Genomic DNA, 22,608 nt, shown 5'->3' on the forward strand with positions numbered 1-22,608 from the left:
TGGTATTATTATTATAATTATAATTATTATTATTATTATGCTTCTGGAACATGGCCAGACAGCCCAAAAATCTCACAGCAACCTAATTTTTGCGATGTTTATGTTTTTGAATTAAGCTGTAACCCAGAGGCATGTAATAAAAATATTATAATTATTATTACTTTACTGGCATAAAAAAACACAGTATGACACAGCAAATGAGACGTATATGCCGGATTTTGTATTATTATTATTATTATTATTATGCTTCTGGAACATGGCCAGACAGCCTAAAAATCTCACAGCAACCTAATTTTTGCGATGTTTATGTTTTTGAATTAAGCTGTAACCCACCTTGAGGCACAAAAAGAGGCATGTAATAAAAATATTATAATTATTATTACTTTACTGGCATAAAAACACAGTATGACACAGCAAATGAGACGTATATGCTGGATTTCATATTATTATTATTCTTGTTGTTATTGTTGTGCATTTCCAAGAGTGTACCCCATTTTAAAAAGCAAACCAACCAATATGGGATAGAGACGCCCCATCAAGCTTGTATTATTCTTGCAAAGTCCAACGGCTGGCAAACAAAGAAGCCTCCAAGACAGAGGCTCAGACAGTTTGAGACTCAAATATTAACTTTGAGACGAAGGTAATATGCAGATGGCAAAAACAATCCGGAAGACAATGCAATATTGTTCAGAAGCCTTGGAAGTCAGCTCTCCGCAACAGCCGCAGACGTACGGCATTTGGGACTTAAATTACGCTCTTGAAACCGTTGTGCAAATCTTGGGTTCTGCTGCTCTGTGTCTCCCAACAAGAGCTCGACTAGCTCTACGATGCACGCTCTCTTTGTGGCCCAAGCGGCCCTATTGTTTTGCCATGTCTTGTGCAAACACACAAGCGTCAGTTGGCAGCCCGGGCCTCTCGGAGGGCGGCCTCCATCCGGTGGTACCAGGGCCGGATCTTGGTGTGCGCCATCATGTCATCAAAAGCTTCCAAGCCCTCCATGACACGCAGGACTCCGAATACGGCCTGGGGAAGTCAATGAGAGAGGAAGCGGTGAGTGCCCGGCCTCAATAATAATAATAATAATAATAATAAACATGCCCTGGCAGAATATGTAAAGCAAAGTGAAGAACCTGCTTTGATTGAAGTCAAAAATCAGAAACTCCTCAAAGCACAGCAGACAAAAAATCAGTACAAGAAAACCGCACTACAAACTAGAGCTGACAGCTGGCACAACTAAACATTGCATGGAAATAATAATAAAGAATCCTGGCAGAATATGTAAAGCAAAGTGAAGAACCTGCTTTGATTGAAGTCAAAAATCAGAAACTCCCCAAAGCACAGCAGACAAAAAATCAGTACAAGAAAACCGCACTACAAACTAGAGCTGACAGCTGGCACAACTAAACATTGCATGGAAATAATAATAAAGAATCCTGGCAGAATATGTCAAGCAAAGTGAAGAACCTGCTTTGATTGAAGTCAAAAATCAGAAACTCCTCAAAGCACAGCAGACAAAAAACCAGTACAAGAAAACCGCACTACAAACTAGAGCTGACAGCTGGCACAACAAAACATTGCATGGAAAGTTCCTTGACAAAATTGAAGGAAAAACTGATAAGGAGAAGACCTGGCTCTGGCTCACGAATGGGACCCTGAAGAAGGAGACAGAAGGCCTGATCCTTGCAGCCCAGGAGCAAGCCATCACTGCAAACACTGCAAGGAGTAGATGGGGTGATGGTGACAGGGGATAGGGAAAAGGCAGAACTGCTTAATGCCTTCTTTGCCTCGGTCTTCTCACAAAAAGAAAGCCATCTTCAACCTCAGCAACATGGAATGGACGAAGGATTGGGGGAAATCCAACCCCAAATAGGGAAACAAGTTGTCCAGGAACACCTGGCCACTCTAAACGAATTCAAGTCCCCAGGGCCAGATCAGCTACACCCAAGAGTATTGAAGGAACTAGCGGAAGTTATTTCAGAACCACTGGCAATTATCTTCGAGAGTTCTTGGAGAACGGGAGAAGTCCCAGCAGATTGGAGGAGGGCGAATGTGGTCCCTATCTTCAAGAAGGGAAAAAAGAACGACCCAAACAATTACCGTCCGGTCAGCCTCACATCAATACCAGGCAAAATTCTGGAAAAGATCATTAAGGAAGTGGTCTGCAAACACTTAGAAACAAATGCGGTCATTGCTAATAGTCAACACGGATTTACCAAAAACAAGTCATGCCAGACTCATCTGATCTCTTTTTTCGATAGAGTTACGAGTTGGGTCGATACAGGGAATGCTGTGGATGTAGCATATCTAGATTTCAGTAAGGCCTTCGACAAAGTCCCCCACGACCTTCTGGCAAACAAACTAGTAAAATGTGGGCTAGACAAAACTACGGTGAGGTGGATCTGTCATTGGCTAAGCGAACGAACCCAAAGGGTGCTCACCAATGCGTCGTCTTCATCATGGAAAGAAGTGACAAGTGGAGTGCCGCAGGGCTCCGTCCTGGGCCCGGTTCTGTTCAACATCTTTATTAACGACTTAGACGAAGGGTTAGAAGGCACGATCATCAAGTTTGCAGATGACACCAAACTGGGAGGGATAGCTAACACTCCAGAAGACAGGAGCAGAATTCAAAACGATCTTGACAGACTAGAGAGATGGGCCGAAACTAACAAAATGAAGTTCAACAGGGACAAATGCAAGATACTTCACTTCGGCAGAAAAAATGGAAATCAAAGATACAGAATGGGGGACGCCTGGCTTGAAAGCAGTGTGTGCGAAAAAGATCTTGGAGTCCTCGTGGACAACAAGTTAAACATGAGCCTACAATGTGATGCAGCAGCTAAAAAAGCCAATGGGATTTTGGCCTGCATCAATAGGGGAATAACGTCTAGATCCAGGGAAGTCATGCTCCCCCTTATTCTATTCTGCCTTGGTCAGACCACACCTGGAATACTGTGTCCAGTTTTGGGCACCGCAGATGAAGGGAGATGCTGACAAGCTGGAAAGCGTCCAGAGGAGGGCAACTAAAATGATGAAGGGTCTGGAGAACAAGCCCTATGAGGAGAGGCTTAAAGAGCTGGGCATGTTTAGCCTGCAGAAGAGAAGGCTGAGAGGAGACATGATAGCCATGTACAAATATGTGAGGGGAAGTCATAGGGAGGAGGGAGCAAGCTTATTTTCTGCTGCCCTGCAGACTAGGACACGGAACAATGGCTTCAAACTACAGGAAAGGAGATTCCACCTGAACATCAGGAAGAACTTCCTCACTGTGAGGGCTGTTCGGCAGTGGAACTCTCTCCCCCGGGCCGTGGTGGAGGCTCCTTCTTTGGAGGCTTTTAAGCAGAGGCTGGATGGCCATCTGTCGGGGGTGCTTTGAATGCGATTTCCTGCTTCTTAGCGGGGGGTTGGACTAGATGGCCCTTGAGGTCTCTTCCAACTCTACTATTCTATGATTCTATGATTCTATGATCAGGACAAAGGCAATTCAGGCCAAGATCGAAAAATCAGCTCATGACCCAAAATGCAGACTGTGCAAGGAAGCTGACGAAACCATTGGTCATCTCCTCAGCTGCTGTAAGAAAATCGCACAGACAGACTACAAACAGAGGCACAACTCTGTGGCCCAAATGATTCATTGGAACTTATGCCTCAAGTACCACCTCCCAGCAGCAAAGAACTGGTGGGATCACAAACCTGCAAAAGTCTTGGAAAATGAACATGCAAAGATACTGTGGGACTTCCGAATCCAGACTGACAAAGTTCTGGAACACAACACACCAGACATCATAGTTGTGGAAAAGAAAAAGGTTTGGATCATTGATGTCGCCATCCCAGGTGACAGTCGCATTGACGAAAAACAACAGGAAAAACTCAGCTGCTATCAGGACCTCAAGATTGAACTTCAAAGACTCTGGCAGAAACCAGTGCAGGTGGTCCCGGTGGTGATGGGCAAACCAAAAGATCTCAGCCGGCATTTGGAAACAATAGACAGTGACAAAATCACGATCTGCCAAGTGCAAAAGGCCACCCTACTGGGATCTGCACACATCATCCGAAAATACATCACACAGTCCTAGACACTTGGGAAGTGTTCGACTTGTGATTTTTTGATAAGAAAAACCAGCATATCTATCTTGTTTGCTGTGTCATACAATAAAATAATAACTTTATTTTTATGTCCCTTCTCCATCTAATTAATTGCTATTATTTTATTTTTATATCCTACCTCCATCTCCCCGCAGGGACTCAGGTGGCTCACATGAGGCCAAACCCAAATAATCACAATAAAACAGAATAAAACATTCATTTTTTTACCAAATCTGCCAGGTTCGGCTGCGCTCCCCCCATGAACATTCTCTGTTTGCCGACAGCTTTCACCCAGTCGTTGGCAGCTTTGTACAAATCTTCTCGGACGTTGTCTTGCAAATGGTGCCTGCAAAAGGAACAAGGAGTCTCGATATTCCACAATACGACATTCACTTTGTTCATTTTCCTTTTGGATTTGGATAATAATACAGTAGAGTCTCACTTATCCAAGCTAAACGGGCCGGCAGAAGCTTGGATAAGCGAATATCTTGGATAATAAGGAGGGATTAAGGAAAAGCCTATTAAACATCAAATTAGTTTATGATTTTACAAATTAAGCACCAAAATATCATGCTATACAACAAATTTGACAGAAAAAGTAGTTCAATACGCAGTAATGTTATGTTTTAATTACTGTATTTACTAATTTAGCACCAAAATATCACGATATATTGAAAACATTGACTACAAAAATGGCTTGGATTATCCAGAGACTTGGATAAGCGAGGCTTGGATAAGTGAGACGCTACTGTAATAATAAATCTTTATTTATATCCCACTTTATAGCCGCCTTGAGTACCCTTCGGGGTAGAGAAAGGCGGGATAGAAATATTTCAAATAAAGAAATAATAATAAATTTATAATAATACTAGCTGTGCCCAGCCACGCGTTGCTGTGGTGAAGTATGGTGGTATGGGAAATAAAGTATTGAGGAATTGGTGGTAGTTAAGGTCAAGGGTCCCCTGGGCTGAGTGGGTTGCTAGGAGACCAAGTGAGCGGAGCTTAGCCTTCTAATTGGCAGCAACTGGATAAAAACAATTATTCATCTCCCTCTAATTAGGACTTTATTTTTCTTTTCTTTTTGTTGTATCAACCTAGAGGTTTTTGTTGCTTTGTCCGCTGCCGTGACGCCATCACTCTTTTATATATATAGAAAGCAACTTATTATAATAATAATAACTTTATTATTGTACCCCCCCCCCCCCCCCGAAGGGACTCAGGGCAGCTCACATGGGTGAAGGCCCGGCAACACAGTTAAAATGTAAAATGTAAATACAGAAAAATGCAATTCACAAAGTAAACAGAATAAAAACATTATATAATAATAATAATAATAAAGAGCATCAACCAGCAACCAATTACAGTTTCTGTAATGAGGATGCCTGCCATAGATGTGGGCAAAACGTCAGAAGAGAATACTTCTGGAACATGGCCATATTGCCCGGAAAACATATAACAACCCAGTTTCTGTTTCTTTATGGCCATTATTATTATTATTATTATTATTATTATTATTATTATTTCTGGACATGCTCAGAAACAACTAAATTTTGGAAAGAAGTGCATGAAGAGACACAAAAAATCTTGGGGGGAAAAATTCCGATGAAGCCAGACTTACATATTTAATAAAAGAAACCAGAGGCAAACCAATAAAGATGACTGACTGGAAAAAATATGAAGTACAGTAGAGTCTCACTTATCCAACATTCTGGATTATCCAACGCATTTTTGTAGTCAATGTTTTCAAAACATCATGATATTTTGGTGCTAAATTCGTAAATACAGTAATTACTACATAGCATTACTGCGTATTGAACTACTTTTTCTGTCAATTTTGTTGTCTAACATGTTTTGGTCCTTAATTTGTAAAATCATAATCTAATTTGATGTTTAATAGGCTTTTTTTTAATCTCTCCTTATTATCCAAGATATTCGCTTATCCAACATTCTGCCGGCCCGTTTATGTTGGATAAATGAGACTCTACTGTATTAATAATTTAATTATTATAATTATATTATATTGATTATAATGATTGTTTATAACTTTATTATTATTAATAAAGTATGATAATAAAGTTATTATTATAAATAATATAAGCATTTAATGAATAAGTACTATATTGACATGGTCTGAACTTAGGTTTATGTGCAATGGTTCCTTGGAAGAATTGTATTAAGTAACTACAGTAAAGTCTTATCACATAAATGGGCAAGCAGAACGTTGGATAAGTGAGTATGTTGGATAATAAGGAGGGATTAAGGAAAAGCCTATTAAACATCAAATTAGGTTATGATTTTACAAATTAAGCACCAAAACATCATGTTAGACAACAAATTAGACAGAAAAAGCAGTTCAGTACGCAGTAATGCTATGTAGTAATTACTGTATTTAGCACCAAAATATCACGATGTATTGAAAACATTGACTACAAAAATGTATTGGATAATCCAGAACATTGGATAAGCGAGTGTTGGATAAATGAGACTTTACTGTAATAATAATTGTTAATAAATTTAAACTATGATAATAAAGTTATTATTATAAATAATATAAGCATTTAATGAAAAAATACTATATTGACATGTGCAATGGTTTATGTGCAATGGCTCCTTGGAAGAATTGTATTAAGTAACTATCTGTTTTAAGCTTGATTAATGTATTTTATGGATTATTGTTAATCGGTTTTAAATGTGTTGCTGTTTTTATTGATCTGTTTGGCATTGAATTTTGCCGGTTGTTGTAAGCTGCCCTGAGTCCCCTCGGGTGAGAAGGCTAAGGTAGAAATGTTGTAAATAAATAAACAAATAAAAATAAACACAACCACTGAAAGGCGGAAGCTTAAAAAATAGCTGGATGAGAAGCACCAACCTGCTCTTGAGCCTCTTTCCAATGAAGAACATGGCGGCGGCCCCCACGTATTTGGCGAAGAGGCCTTCCACGGGGCCAAATTTCCCCTCGCGGACGATGTAGTCGAAGGAGGCCAAGGCCTCGCTGGGAGAGCGGTAGACGTTGGGCGAGATGAGGTGGACCAGCCAGTCGTCGGCCCACTTCCGCCACTTCATCTCCTCCCTGGAGGAAAGACGGACAGACATGCAGAGGCATTTCGGGGTGGGAAATAACTCCAATCTTTGACATCTCCGGTCGGCTGACAAAGAACAGATGCCAGCCATAAAACCTCAATTACCCTCTGGTATGTGAGAGCCCCTATTCAAGTGGGCCAAAGAGAAGGTTCTGCTATTCTGCACAATAAAACCTGTTGGAATCTACCAGCGTGTGTCTTGGACGGGCCAGCCATAAAACCTCAATTACCCTGTGGTCTGTGAGAGCCCCTATATAAATGGGCCAAAAGAGAAGGTTCTGCTATTCTGTACAATAAAACCTGTTGGAATCTACCAACGTGTGTCTTGGACGGGCCAGCCATAAAACCTCAATTACCCTCTGGTATGTGAGAGCCCCTATATAAATGGGCTAAAGAGAAGGTTCTGGTATTCTGTACAATAAAACCTGTTGGAATCTACCAGCGTGTGTCTTGGGCAAGCCATAAAACCTCAATTATCCTGTGGTATGTGAGAGCCCCTATATAAATGAGCTAAAGAGAAGGTTATGGTATTCTGTACAATAAAACCTGTTGGAATCTACCAGCGTGTGTCTTAGACGGGCCAGCCATAAAACCTCAATTACCCTCTGGTCTGTGAGAGCCCCTATATAAATGGGCCAAAGAGAAGGTTATGGTATTCTGTACAATAAAACCTGTTGGAATCTACCAGCGTGTGTCTTGGTGCTTTCTTCTGGTGGAAGACTGACCCACAGCACAACTGGGAGAAGAGAACCCGACAGTCCCACCCAAATACCGACAGTGGAAGCAGCACTTACACCCGGGCCTCTTTGGCGGGATAAACGAACCGCGTCTCCTTTTCATCCAGCATGAGCCAGTACTTGTTCCCGTACTCCGTCACCTCCTTGCCGCGATCGTTCCTGGCTTGTACGGGAGGGTAATAGGACACAATCTCTTCCAAGTTCTTCCTGCAAACAAAACAAAAACATCAAAATATGTGTGTATATATGGGGCCCCACTGACACAGACAAGCTCCAGCTCAGGAGACACCCGTGGCCCTCCCTCAGATGACACAGTCACCCCTGTGATATACTATCACAAATTCTCTGTGCCTTACCAGGACACAGACTACATTCAATAAGTCACCAAACTTATTTAAAACCGACTCAAAATGAACAATTGAGTCTCCTTGATCCCATCAACCTGGAATCAATCTTCCCTGTGCCTCCTCAGAGCACAGACTGACTTCCTTTTATAAACTCTGCACTTCTTCCACTAAACGGCAATTGGCTCCGCCTAACTTCTCCATGGCAACCAGCCTGAGTGCTGAAATGCAATAACTGTAATATTTACCCTTTTAAAACATAAACACACAATTAAACATAACCTCTCATTACAGTTATTACTAATAATATTACCTTATAATGATATAGTACAATATAGTAATTTAATGCTTATATTGTGCTATGCCAATAATATATTGTATGTTCATTTGATTTGTAAGCCGCTCTGAGTCCCCTCCGAGGTGAGAAGAGTGAGATATAAATGTAGTAAATAATAATAATAATAATAAACATGTCTAAGAGCCCTGCCTGTGTCCTCCACAAACACCAAGTTAAGGCTTTCATCTCGTGACAATTTCCTTCTAAAAGGTCCATTGTGTCCTCCACCACAGACATCCCAGTATGATCAAGGATTGGGAATTAACATCATCCCATCAATGGGAAAGCAAACCCAAGCCCCAAGGAGGCAGAAATAATCGAATATAATAATACTATACTAATATTATAATATATTGTATATACATATAATGTTAATAATAATATGATGTAATACAATGTAATAATAATAATAATTCACTATTATAATTGTATGTTTATCTTACATGCAATATTACTAATAATATTGCAATATAGTCGTATAATATAATATACTGTATGTATATATACTTGTAAACCGCCCCGAGTCCCCTTCGGGGTGAGAAGGGCGGGATATAAATGTCGCTAATAAATAAGAAATAAATGAGAAATGTTCTCTCACCTGGAAACGAGATAGGTTTTAATTGCACTGATGATCACAGAAGAGTCGTTCAATTGCTGGGAGGGAGTGGAAAAAACAAAGAGCAGATTGTAAAATCACTCCCGAAAGATGCCCATCCAAACTCAGTTTAAAGATCTCCAAAGAAAAGAATAAAACCCTAGAACACCAAACTTCCTGTTCAGTTTTACTACTATTTTGATACCATTTACTGTAGTTTCAGTGCTGATTTGTATTTTTTTTAATGTAACGTTAACAAAGCCTGGCTCTACAATGGCATATAATGCAGTCTGAACTTTCTGTATTACTGTTTTTATCTTTTTATACTGTGAATTGTGTTTATGTTGTTGTTCATTTTGTGCAATTATGTCATCGGGCTGTGCCCCATGGTGGTGTAAATAAATACATAAATAAATATTACTAATAATATTACCCTATAATGATATAGTACAATATAGTAATTTAATTGTGCTATGCCAATAATATATTGTATGTTCATTTGATTTCTAAGCCGCTCTGAGTCCCCTCCGAGGTGAGAAGAGCGGGATATAAATTATTATTATTATAATTTTATTTATTTGCTACATTTATATGCCGCCCTTCTCACCCCAAAGGGGACTCAGAGCGGCTTACAAATTAAATTTACATACAATATTATATTATAGCATAGTACAATACTGGTAATAAATGACTATACTGTACTGAATCAATATATTGTAATATTGTTAGTAATATTACATGTAAAATATAATGTATAATGAATATTATTATATTGTATTATTAGTATTGTATTGTATTACAATATAATATTATGAATATTATATGCATATACAATATGTTATAATTATTATACATTATTGTAAATGTTATTGTATATTGTATACTGTGTGTGTGTATATATATATATTTGCTACATTTATATGCCGCCCTTCTCACCCCAAAGGGGACTCAGAGCGGCTTACAAATTAAATTTACATACAATATTATCTTAGTATAGTACAATACTGGGAACAAATTACTATATTGTACTGTATCAATATATTGTAATATTGTTAGTAATATTACACGTAAAAGATAATATATAATTAATATTATTATATTGTATTATTAGTATTGTATTGTATTACAATATAATATTATGAATATTATATGCATATACAATATGTTATAATTATTATACATTATTGTAAATGTTATTGTATATTGTATACTGTATTTGCTACATTTATATGCCGCCCTTCTCACCCCAAAGGGGACTCAGAGCGGCTTACAAATTAAATTTACATACAATATTATCTTAGTATAGTACAATACTGGGAACAAATTACTATATTGTACTGTATCAACATATTGTAATATTATTAGTAATATTACATGTAAAATGTAATATATAATTAATATTATTATATTGTATTATTAGTATTGTATTGTATTACAATATAATATTATGAATATTATATGTATATACAATATGTTATAATTATTACATATTATTGTAAATTATATTGTATATATATATTTATAAACACACACACACATATGTGTGTGTGTGTATATATATATACATATATATACATACAGTAGAGTCTCACTTATCCAACACTCGCTTATCCAACGTTCTGGATTATCCAACGCATTTTTGTAGTCAATGCTTTCAATATATCGTGATATTTTGGTACTAAATTCATAAATACAGTAATTACTATATAGCATTACTGTGTACTGAACTACTTTTTCTGACAAATTTGTTGTCTAACATGATGTTTTGGTGCTTAATTTGTAAAATCATAACCTAATTTGATGTTTAATAGGGTTATCCTTAATTCCTCATTATCCAACATATTCGCTTATCCAATGTTCTGCCGGCCCGTTTATGTTGGATAAGTGAGACTCTACTGTATATATAAAACTAGCATACACACACGCATACACATTATTATTATTATTATTATTATTATTATTATTATTATTATTATTATTATATAATCCAGCCAAAAACACTGAGAAATAAACTTATTTTTGCAATGACTTTTTAATGAATGCTCTGCTGCCTTTTTCCCCCCTTGTCCTCTGTCTAGCTTTACGTTTTTTAGCAGCATCAGCATTTGGATGATAGTGAATGAGGGTGAAAGAAGCTTTCTACCTACTGGTTCATATAAAAATAATAATAATAATTGGAAATAGATGGCCCTGGGTCAATTGGGAGACTTACCAGGATGCTGCCCGTGTCGGCCAGGAGGATGGGCACCTTCCTGTACATGGAAAACTTGATCTCCCGCCTCATGACTGGGTTCACCTCCACGATCTCGTAAGGCAGCCGGTGATAGTCGAGGAAAGCCCGGACTTTGCTGCAAAAAGGGCAAGTCTTGTATTGGTAGAGGGTCAGCTGCAGGTTGCCTTCGGGGAGCTGAGCGGGAGCAGAAGACAAGGAGAGCCGCTTTGAGTCCCCTCGGAACATCCCCTTCGGTGTCATTCATTTATACACAATTAATTTATTTATATTATGTATTTATTTATACATAAAGATCTCAATACAGGCATCATGGGTGTGGCATTATTATTATTATTATTATTATTGGGTTGCTGTGGTTTCTGGGCTGTATGGCCACCTTCCAGAAGCATTCTCTCCTGATGTTTCGCCCACATCTACGACAGGCCTCCTCAAAGGTTGCAAGGTATAATATAGAAGCATTCTCTCCTGACGTTTCGCCCACATCTATGGCAGGCCTCCTCAGAGGTTGTGAGGTACAATATAGAAGCATTCTCTTCTGACGTTTCGCCCACATCTATGGCAAGCCTCCTCAGAGGTTGCAAGGTATCATATAGAAGCATTCTCTTCTGACGTTTCGCCCACATCTATGGCAAGCCTCCTCAGAGGTTGCAAGGTATCATATAGAAGCATTCTCTTCTGACGTTTCGCCCACATCTATGGCAGCCCTCCTCAGAGGTTGTGAGGTACAATATAGAAGCATTCTCTTCTGACGTTTCGCCCACATCTATGGCAAGCCTCCTCAGAGGTTGCAAGGTATCATATAGAAGCATTCTCTTCTGATGTTTCGCCCACATCTACGGCAAGTCTCCTCAGAGGTTGCGAGGTACAATATAGAAGCATTCTCTCCTGACGTTTCGCCCACATCTATGGCAGGCCTCCTCAGAGGTTGCGAGGTATCATATAGAAGCATTCTCCAATGACGTTTTGCCCACATCTACGGCAGGCCTCCTCAGAAGTTGTGAGGTATCATATAGAAGCATTAATAACAATAATAATAATAATAATTTTATTTTTATACCCCGCCTCGGGGCAGCTTCCATGGGGCCAGGCCCAGTCCACAACAATAAAACAAAGCAATAAAACAGAACAAATAACAATAAAAACAAGTCATAAAAAGCCACATACAAGGACAAAAGATAAAATCTTGGATAAAATCTGGAGAAACCTGGGCCAAAGAGCTAGTTTGTCAAAATTCTCTCCTGACGTTTCGCCCACATCTATGGCAGGCCTCCTCAGAGGTTGCAAGGTATCATATAGAAGCATTCTCTTCTGACGTTTCGCCCACATCTATGGCAGGCCTCCTCAGAGGTTGCGAGGTATCATATAGAAGCATTTTCTCCTGACGTTTCGCCCACATCTATGGCAGGCCTCCTCAGAGGTTGCGAGGTATCATATAGAAGCATTCTCCAATGACGTTTTGCCCACATCTACGGCAGGCCTCCTCAGAGGTTGTGAGGTATCATATAGAAGCATTAATAATAATAATAATAATTATTATTATTATTATTATTATTTTATTTTTATACCCCGCCTCGGGGCGGCTTACATGGGGCCAGGTCCAGTCCACAACAATAAAACAAAGCAATAAAACAGATCAAATAACAATAAAAACAAGTCATAAAAAACCACATACAAGGACAAAAGATAAAATCTTGGATAAAATCTGGAGAAACCTGGGCCAAAGAGCTAGTTTGTCAAAATTCTCTCCTGACGTTTCGTCCACATCTATGGCAGGCCTCCTCAGAGGTTGTGAGGTATAATAGAGAAGCATTCTCTCCTGATGTTCCGCCCACATCTATGACAGGCCTCCTCAGAGGTTGTGAGGTACAATATAGAAGCATTCTCTTCTGACGTTTCGCCGACATCTACGGCAGGCCTCCTCAGAGGTTGTGAGGTATAATATAGAAGCATTCTCTCCTGACATTTCGCCCACATCTATGGCAGGCCTCCTCAGAGTTTGTGAGGTACAATATAGAAGCATTCTCTTCTGACGTTTCGCCCACATCTATGGCAAGCCTCCTCAGAGGTTGCGAGGTATCATATAGAAGCATTTTCTCCTGACGTTTCGCCCACATCTATGGCAGGCCTCCTCAGAGGTTGTGAGGTACAATATTGAAGCATCCTCTCCTGACATTTTGCCTACATCTATGACAGGCCTCCTCAGAGGTTGTGAGGTGCAATATAGAAGCATTCTCTCCTGAGGTTTCGCCCACATCTATGGCAGGCCCCCTCAGAGGTTGTGAGGTATAATAGAGAAGCATTCTCTCCTGAGGTTTCGCCCACATCTATGGCAGGCCCCCTCAGAGGTTGTGAGGTATAATAGCGAAGCAATCTCTCCTGACGTTTCACCCTCATCTATGGCAGGCCTCCTCACAGGTTGTGAGGAGGCTTGCCATAGATTCCGGCGAAACGTCAGGAGAGAATGCTTCTGGAACATGGCCAGACAGCCCAGAAACATAATTAATAACGGGTTGTAATGAAGGCAGAGGCCTTACCTGCTGCTGCTGCTGCTCAGCCCTGGTCTCCTGGCTCTGGAGGCTCCACCTCAAGGCCTGGGAGCAGCCCAAGGAGGCCCCAAAGGCCAAGGCGGCGATGGTGGCTCCTCTCCGGGCCCAGCCCGGTCTTGGGGCCCCGGACGAGGAGAAGGAGAGGCCCCTGGACCGGGGAAGAGCCCCCCGGAGGGCCCAAGGCCCACGAAGCCGCAGAAACAGCCGCCAGCCTCCTCCTACTGCCGCCATTTTTCACCTCAGGAGAGAAGCGCGGGCGGGCCCTTGAAACACAGATATATGAGCGGCTATGCGCACATTGGCCACCGGAGGGAGACAAAGAGCAGATGCATTTCAATAAGCGCCATAGAATATATGAGAGGCGCTATTCTCAAATTGGCCACCGGAGGGAGACAAAGAGCAGATGCATTTTAATAAGCGCCATAGAATATATGAGAGGCGCTATTCTCAAATTGGCCACCGGGGGGAGACAGAGAGCAGATGCATTTTAATAAGCGCCATAGAATACATGAGAGGCGCTATTCTCAAATTGGCCACCGGGGGGAGACAGAGAGCAGATGCATTTTAATAAGCGCCATAGAATACATGAGAGGCGCTATTCGCACATTGACCACCGGAGGGAGACAGAGAGCAGATGCATTTTAATAAGCGCCATAGAATACATGAGAGGCGCTATTCTCAAATTGGCCACCGGGGGGAGACAGAGAGCAGATGCATTTTAATTAGCGCCATAGAATACATGAGAGGCGCTATTCGCACATTGACCACCGGAGGGAGACAGAGAGCAGATGCATTTTAATTAGCGCCATAGAATACATGAGAGGCGCTATTCTCAAATTGGCCACCGGAGGGAGACAGAGAGCAGATGCATTTTAATTAGCGCCATAGAATATATGAGAGGCGCTATTCTCAAATTGGCCACCGGAGGGAGACAGAGAGCAGATGCATTTTAATAAGCGCCATAGAATATATGAGAGGCGCTATTCTCATATTGGCCACCGGAGGGAGACAAAGAGCAGATGCATTTTAATAAGCGCCATAGAATATATGAGAGGCGCTATTCTCATATTGGCCACCGGAGGGAGACAAAGAGCAGATGCATTTTAATAAGCGCCATAGAATATATGAGAGGCGCTATTCTCATATTGGCCACCGGAGGGAGACAAAGAGCAGATGCATTTTAATAAGCGCCATAGAATATATGAGAGGCGCTATTCTCAAATTGGCCACCGGAGGGAGACAAAGAGCAGATGCATTTTAATAAGCGCCATAGAATATATGAGAGGCGCTATTCTCATATTGGCCACCGGAGGGAGACAAAGAGCAGATGCATTTTAATAAGCGCCATAGAATATATGAGAGGCGCTATTCTCAAATTGGCCACCGGGGGGAGACAGAGAGCAGGTGCATTTTAATAAGAGGCGCCTAATAATTTATGAGGGCAGCTATTCGCAGACCGGCCGCTAGAGGGAGGGAGAGTCTGCCCACAGTAAAGATGGCGCCCCAACGCCCACATCGCCAGCTTTTCAGCGATTGGCCCCCGCCGCCGATGACGTCACACTGAGGGACTGGAAGGCTTCGCTGGGCCGCTTCTCCGTCAGTCGGTGGCCGGAGACCGGAAGCGGAACCCGCCGGGAGGGAGGGAGGGTGAGGCCGGTCCGGCGGGAAGATGCTGCCCGCGCGGTCCTTCGGGCGGTTCCTCAAGCGGACTGCCAGTCACCGCGGCGGGGAGAAGCGCGTGCTGGTGAGGGGGCGGGCCTTCCGGTAGAGGGGCGGGCGCTTCCGGATCAGGCCTTGTGATTTATTTCAGAGGAACATCCTATTTATTTCTATTTTAAGCATATATTCCTATTGCTAAGTATTTAGTAACGTCAACCATATTATATATTATACTGTGAGTTTTCCAGACAGAACTCTTGCATTTGGGCAGCTTGATTAGCATTGAATGGCCTTGCAGCTCCAGAGCCTGGCTGCTTCCTGCCTGGGTTGAATCCTTGGTTGGGAGTTCTTAGCTGGCCTGTGAACTTGTTTGTTTGAGGCAAATGGGAATGTTGCAGTTGGGTACCTTGATTGGCATTGAATGGCCTTGCAGCTCCAGAGCCTGGCTGCTTCCTGCCTGGGTTGAATCCTTGGTTGGGAGTTCTTAGCTGGCCTGTGAACTTGTTTGTTTGAGGCAAATGGGAATGTTGCAGTTGGGTACCTTGATTGGCATTGAATGGCCTTGCAGCTCCAGAGCCTGGCTGCTTCCTGCCTGGGTTGAATCCTTGGTTGGGAGTTCTTAGCTGGCCTGTGAACTTGTTTGTTTGAGGCAAATGGGAATGTTGCAGTTGGGTACCTTGATTAGCATTGAATGGCCTTGCAGCTCCAGAGCCTGGCTGCTTCCTGCCTGGGTTGAATCCTTGGTTGGGAGTTCTTAGCTGGCCTGTGAACTTGTTTGTTTGAGGCAAATGGGAATGTTGCAGTTGGGTACCTTGATTGGCATTGAATGGCCTTGCAGCTCCAGAGCCTGGCTGCTTCCTGCCTGGGTTGAATCCTTGGTTGGGAGTTCTTAGCTGGCCTGTGAACTTGTTTGTTTGAGGCAAATGGGAATGTTGCAGTTGGGTACCTTGATTGGCATTGAATGGCCTTGCAGCTCCAGAGCCTGGCTGCTTCCTGCCTGGGTTGAATCCTTGGTTGGGAGTTCTTAGCTGGCCTGTGAACTTGTTTGTTTGAGGCAAATGGGAATGTTGCAGTTGGGTACCTTGATTAGCATTGAATGGCCTTGCAGCTCCAGAGCCTGGCTGCTTCCTGCCTGGGTTGAATCCTTGGTTGGGAGTTCTTAGCTGGCCTGTGAACTTGTTTGTTTGAGGCAAATGGGAATGTTGCAGTTGGGTACCTTGATTGGCATTGAATGGCCTTGCAGCTCCAGAGCCTGGCTGCTTCCTGCCTGGGTTGAATCCTTGGTTGGGAGGTTTTAGCTGGCCTGTGAACTTGTCTGTTTGAGGCAAATGGGAATGTTGCAGTTGGGTACCTTGATTGGCATTGAATGGCCTTGCAGCTTCAGAGCCTGGCTGCTTCCTGCCTGGGTTGAATCCTTGGTTGGGAGGTATTAGCTGACCTATGGACTTGTCTGTTTGAGGCAAGTGGGAATGTTGCAGTTGGGCAGCTTGAATAATAATAATAATTTTATTTAGACCCCGCCTCCAGATAAAAACAATAACAATATGCAATGCATCAATGAGCAAGAACATGCGCAAATAATGAAATTTAAACATTATCATTGAATGGCCTTGCAGCTTCAGAGCCTGGCTGCATCCTGCCTGGGTTGAATCCTTGGTTGGGAGGTCTTAGCTGGCCTGTGGACTTGTCTGTTTGAGGCAAGTGGGAATGTTGCAGTTGGGCAGCTTGATTAATAATAATAATAACAACAATAATAATTTTATTTATACCCCGCCTCCATCTCCCCCGAAGGGGACTCGGGACGGCTCACAGATGATACCAGATAAAAACAGATAACAATATGCAATACATCAATGAGCAAGAACATACGCAAATTATAAAATTTAAACATTGATTAGCATTGAATGGCCTTGCAGCTTCAGAGCCTGGCTGCTTCCTGCCTGGGTTGAATCCTTGGTTGGGATGTATTAGCTGACCTGTGGATTTGCCTGTTTTATGCTAATGGGAATGTTGCCGTTGGGCAGCTTGATTAATAATAATAATAATAATAATAATAATAATAATAATGTTTATTTAGACCCTGCCTCCATCTCCCCCGAAGGGGACTCAGGGAGGTTTACAAATAATACCAGATAAAAACAATAACAATATACAATACATCAATGAGCAAGAACATATGCAAATTATAAAATTTAAACATTGATTAGCATTGAATGGCCTTGCAGCTTCAGAGCCTGGCTGCGTCCTGCCTGGGAGAATCCTTGGTTGGACTGTGGACAAGCATGTGGACAATGTCTGAATGTGATGGGGTCCCGTGCGTGTCTCCCCCGCAGGTGGCCGGCCTGGGGAACTACAGCCTGCGCGGCACCCGCCACAGCGTGGGCATGGCGGTGCTGGGGCACCTGGCGCACCGGCTGGGCGTGGGCAACCAGTGGGAGACCAACCCGCAGTGCCACGCGGACCTGGCCTTGGCCCGGCTGGGAGACGTGGAGCTGGTGCTGATGAGGCCCCGCAGGTTCATGAACGTCAACGGACTCTCCGTCGCCGCTGCGGGTAAGACGGACACTCGGCGTCCTCAGGCTGGAGGTGACATCAGGGGCCAAGGCCAAGCAACACCAGGACGTGATGCAAAAGGCATTGAGCGGAGATCAGAAGGCTAGAACTGGCATTGGCCAACTTCAGCCCTCCAGAAGTTTTGGACTTCAACTTCCACAAGGCGGGAGTTGAAATCCAAAACACCCAGAGTGAAGGGACCATCAGCCAAAAAGGGTAAACTTTTGCACATGTGGCTTTGCCTCTGCATATATCATACTAGTCTTTTATATTGACCATGTAAACTTTTTGCATGAACCAAAGTAGTACTGTAACAGGGGGCCTTCCTGTGAGCTGGTGCCTTTCTCCAGAAAGTTCCAAGACCAAAAGTTAGCTTGAAATCAACAAGTGAGGTCACAGGTATCACTTATGCCAAAGAAGTTGGGGAAGACCATCAGCAATTGGTGAAGTTTAGATAAGATGATATATATTCTCCGTCTCCCGTTCTTTGACACTAGCAGAGGGCATCCTTCCTTGCCAATGCTTCCTAACCTCCTGGGTCTTCTTTTTCTTTCCAAGTGGAACTCTACAACCTGGCAATCGAGAACGTCTACCTGGTTCACGACGACCTGGACAAGGCCCTGGGGAAAGTGGCCCTGAAGCCGGGAGGCAGCGCCAGGTAACAGGGGTCTCCGGAATCAGTTTGTGCAAAGGAGAAGCCTTGGACATCTCCTCCCCTTCCCGTCTATGCCGCACAATCTGCCTTCCTTCCTCCTTCCTTCCTGATTATTTTTCCTGCCTTCCTACTTTCTTCTTCCTTCCAGCCTGCCTTCCCCATTTCCTTTCATTCCTTATTTATTTATTTACTTATTTATTTACTAGATTTATACCCCACCCTTCTTCTTCTTCTTCTTCTTCTTCTTCTTCTTATTATTATTATTATTATTATTAGCAACATTTATATCCTGTCCTTCGCACCCCGAAGGGGACTCAGGGCGGCTTACAAGTTATATATACAGTAGAGTCTCACTTATCCAACATAAACAGGCTGGCAGAATGTTCTGCCGGCCCGTTTATGTTGTATAAGAGAGACTCTACTGTATTGTATATTGTTATTGTTTTTATCTCATGTGGGGACATGAGAGAAGCCTCCCACAAGGATGGTAAAACATCAAAAACATCCGGGCGTCCCCTGGGCAACGTCCTTGCAGACGGCCAATTCTCTCACTCCAGAAGCAACTCCAGTTGTTCCTGACATGAAAAAAAAATTGTTTTTATCTGGTATTATCTGTGAGTCGCTCCGAGTCCCTTCGGGGGAGATGGAGGTGGGGTATAAATAAAATTATTATTATTATTATTATATTATGACACAGCAAACAAGATAGATATGCTGGATTTCGTATCAGAAAATCACAAGTCGAACACTTCCCAAGTGTCTAGGACTGTGTGATGTATTTTTGGATGATGCGTGCACTATTATTATTATTATTATATTATGACACAGCAAACAAGATAGATATGCTGGATTTCGTATCACAAAATCACAAGTCGAACACTTCCCAAGTGTCTAAGACTGTGTGATGTATTTTTGGATGATGCATGCAGATCCCAGTTGGGTGGCCTTTTGCAGTTAGCAGATCGTAATTTTGTCAGTCTATTGTTTCCAAATGCCAGCTGAGATCTTTTAGCACGGCACCACTGGGACCACATGTACTGGTTTCTGTCAGAGTCTTTACGGGTTTTTATTATTTATCTTTATTATCTTTACGGATTATTATTATTATTATTCCTTCCTCCCCTTCCCTTCCTGCCTTTCTTCCTGGGAGACTGACGTGTGTTTTGTTTCTTTCTCTTTCAAGGGGTCACAACGGAGTCCGTTCCTGCATCAGCTCCTTGCACTCGGATGTAAGTCCCCACTCTTTTCTGGTTCCTGCCCAAGGGTGGGATTGTGGCACATTCACAGCCATGTCTGTTCAAGGCTCAGCTTGACACGGATCGAGAGCTTTTGCAGCCTGGTTTCGAGAAAAAACATTAACCCCATTCTCCAAACCCCAAAACGAAACATAACCGTTAACCATTCCAAGCACAAGATAATATGAATTTAATGCGGGTGATCCCATTATTTTGACTAGTTCAGATTATTCAGTCTCTAATCTAACAGACCTTGAAAGAAAGGAGGAGGAAAGGTAGGTAAGTCCTACATGTAACCGATCTGTCTTTTATTGGGTGATTCTTAAGAATGGAGTCAATTCAAGGCTCTCAACGTGGCTTTGAAGTCTGGCCAGGTGTCGAATTTGTCAGATGACTTGAAAGGACTTTACTGGCATTTAATTATTGGGTTGCCTGTCTTTTCCCGTTAATGGGTTAGCCATTGCCTTCCAGAACGACTGGTTTGCCAAAGGCCAACCGATGGCTTTCTATGGCTGAGCAGGGACTCAAGCCTAAATCTCTCGTCACAATCCAGTCCTTGAGCCACTATGAACATGCTTGCAAACAAACCATTCCTAGCCCTTGAGTAAACGCATGGAGAAACCAATACCGGGAATCGTGATGGCAGGCACAACGCCCACGGCCTTTTGTCTCTCCCCTTCCTTCCAGCGCATGGTCCGCCTGAGAGTGGGTATCGGCCGGCCGGTGGGGGAAATCTCCGTCGACCATTACGTGCTGAGCCAGTTCTCCCTCGCCGAGCAAAGCCTCCTGCCGCTCGTCTACGAGAAGGCGGCCGAGACGCTCCTTGGCCACATCCAGCAGAATCACCAGAGCCAGGCGGACTCGGCCTCCGCCAAGAAAGCAGCCAAGGCCCCGCTCAAGGCAGAGGAGACGTAACTGTCCCTTGTGACCAGAAGAAAGCAGTCCTCTGGGGCCTTGGCTTGTCGTTTTTTAGGGACGGAGCGGGTGGCCGTTTGCATGTGGTGAACATGCCTGAGATTTCTAGGGATAATACAATTGGGTAGATTGGGACAGGATCTGGAACGTGGAGTGTCTGGGAAGGGAGGGGAAAAGCGTAGCATTCCCAAGCCTTGCTGCTGGAATATTGGCCGTTCGGGATCCCGTGATACCGCTCGATGGATCAGGTTTCTAATCCGGGGACAACCAATGTCCAAAATGCATGGCAGTACTTAATTGGCACGGAGACAAACAGAAGGAAAGTCAACGGGGAGGAACTTTTAACCCTCCAAAGGCATCAGACTACCTTCCCCGCCGTCCCTGTGAATTTTCTGTGACGTTTGGGGCTTTGGGGAGTTGAGATCCTAAGCAGCTCTGGGTTACTGTCCGGCAGCTCTAGGGCTTACCTGAAAGTCCAGGTCTGTGATTGCCACTTTCTTCAGCCACGTCTGAATGTTGTTATCTCATTCTGCCTCCTTTTAAGGGCCCATCCTGCAAGTCTAGGGCCCCAAAGCATCAACAGGGCCCTGGCTTGATCTGCTGGAAGTTCCCGGTGGGGCTGGGAAAGGCCCTTCTCTCAGAGCCATGGGTTCAAATAATACCTGAACATTGGGAAGAACTTCCTGGCCACAAAAAGAGCTGTCTCAAGCCTCAGTGTCTCCAGCCCCGGTTCAGGTGCAAGATAAGGAGGACCTTGAAGGGGTGCCATCATTATCTAGGGCGGACTGGTTGTTATGGAAGGGAGTAACTCAGCCTCGGAGGAGTTTAAGATTGGCAGGGAAGAGAGAGGCCTCAGAAGGAAAGAGAAATGCATTCTTGGGTTGCTTTTAAAACGGTGTGTTTTGAGATAGATTTTTGTCAAAGCAAATTCTTGCTTCATCTGAGTGGATGTTCCTGCTTCATGCCTAAGAGAAGTTTCCTGTTCCTGGATCTTGGTAACCTTTGGGCCTTTGCTCTTTGGGATCTATTGTCTACTGTTTTGGCTTATGGACTATTGGATTTTTATGACTTATGAACTACTAGCTTTGCCCGGCCATGCGTTGCTGTGGCGAAGTCTGCTGGTATGGGAAATAAAGTATTGAGGAATTGGTGGTAGTTAAGGTAAAGGGTAAAGGTTTTCCCCTGACATTAAGTCCATTATAAATGGGTTATATAGCTGTGTGGAAGGGCCTTGAGTCTACACTGCCATATAATCCAGTTCAAATCAGATAATCTGTGGAAGAGGCCTAAGTGAGGCCTTCTCTCATTCTGCCTCCTTTTAAGGGCCCATCCTGCAAGTCTAGGGCCCCAAAGCATCAACAGGGCCCTGGCTTGATCTGCAGGAAGTTCCCAGTGAGGCTGGGAAAGGCCTTTCTCTCAGAGCCATGGGTTCAAATAATACCTGAACATTGGGAAGAACTTCCTGGCCATAAAAAGAGCTGTTCCCAAGTGGAACTCTCTGCCTCGGAGTCTGGCAAATGCTCCTTCTTTGGAGGCTTTTAAACTGTTGGGAAGGCTTTAGTTGTGCTTTTCCTGCAGAGCAGAAAGAAGGGGTTGGACTGGATGGTCTTTGGGGGTCTCTTCCGATAAGTTTACA

The 22,608-nt window shown here is 43.1% G+C and overlaps 2 protein-coding genes across 4 annotated transcripts; one reads left to right on the forward strand and one right to left on the reverse strand.

Moving 5' to 3' along the window:
* Window positions 1-365: 365 nt before the first annotated feature.
* On the reverse strand, window positions 366-14,218 carry ptges2 (prostaglandin E synthase 2). Of its 2 annotated transcripts, none has more exons than XM_062959883.1 (7): window positions 13,944-14,218; window positions 11,389-11,583; window positions 9,180-9,235; window positions 7,958-8,107; window positions 6,953-7,153; window positions 4,312-4,429; window positions 366-1,023 (listed from the first exon to the last, which is right to left on the reverse strand). In XM_062959883.1, exons 1-7 carry the CDS (start codon window positions 14,184-14,186, stop codon window positions 895-897), a joined length of 1,092 nt encoding a protein of 363 aa, XP_062815953.1. In that variant the 5' UTR covers window positions 14,187-14,218; the 3' UTR covers window positions 366-894. The 2 variants fall into 2 exon arrangements, with proteins under 2 accessions (XP_062815953.1, XP_062815954.1); XM_062959884.1 differs by having other exon boundaries at window positions 11,389-11,524; window positions 13,944-14,084.
* Window positions 14,219-15,514: 1,296 nt separating this feature from the next.
* Window positions 15,515-21,107, forward strand: ptrh1 (peptidyl-tRNA hydrolase 1 homolog). 2 transcript variants are annotated; one of them, XM_062959885.1, is made up of 5 exons: window positions 15,515-15,699; window positions 17,948-18,167; window positions 18,726-18,825; window positions 20,006-20,051; window positions 20,745-21,107. In XM_062959885.1, exons 1-5 carry the CDS (start codon window positions 15,625-15,627, stop codon window positions 20,970-20,972), a joined length of 669 nt encoding a protein of 222 aa, XP_062815955.1. In that variant the 5' UTR covers window positions 15,515-15,624; the 3' UTR covers window positions 20,973-21,107. The 2 variants fall into 2 exon arrangements, with proteins under 2 accessions (XP_062815955.1, XP_062815956.1); XM_062959886.1 differs by lacking the exon at window positions 15,515-15,699 and adding an exon at window positions 15,727-15,849.
* Window positions 21,108-22,608: the final 1,501 nt, after the last annotated feature.

The sequence above is a fragment of the Anolis carolinensis genome, unplaced genomic scaffold (genome assembly GCF_035594765.1).
Source record: "Anolis carolinensis isolate JA03-04 unplaced genomic scaffold, rAnoCar3.1.pri scaffold_7, whole genome shotgun sequence".
Classification (NCBI taxonomy): Eukaryota; Metazoa; Chordata; class Lepidosauria; order Squamata; family Dactyloidae; genus Anolis; species Anolis carolinensis.

Coding starts and splice junctions, on each gene's coding strand:
- ptges2 (XM_062959883.1), bottom strand. CDS start 14,186: ATGGCGGCAGTAGGAGGAGGCTGGCGGCTGTTTCTGCGGCTTCGTGGG. Junction 7,154..7,957: donor CCCGCCAAAGAGGCCCGGGT/GTAAGTGCTGCT, acceptor TCTTTCCTCCAG/GGAGGAGATGAAGTGGCGGA. Junction 4,430..6,952: donor GGAAAGAGGCTCAAGAGCAG/GTTGGTGCTTCT, acceptor TTCCTTTTGCAG/GCACCATTTGCAAGACAACG.
- ptrh1 (XM_062959885.1), top strand. CDS start 15,625: ATGCTGCCCGCGCGGTCCTTCGGGCGGTTCCTCAAGCGGACTGCCAGT. Junction 15,700..17,947: donor GCGGGGAGAAGCGCGTGCTG/GTGAGGGGGCGG, acceptor TCTCCCCCGCAG/GTGGCCGGCCTGGGGAACTA. Junction 18,826..20,005: donor AAGCCGGGAGGCAGCGCCAG/GTAACAGGGGTC, acceptor TTCTCTTTCAAG/GGGTCACAACGGAGTCCGTT.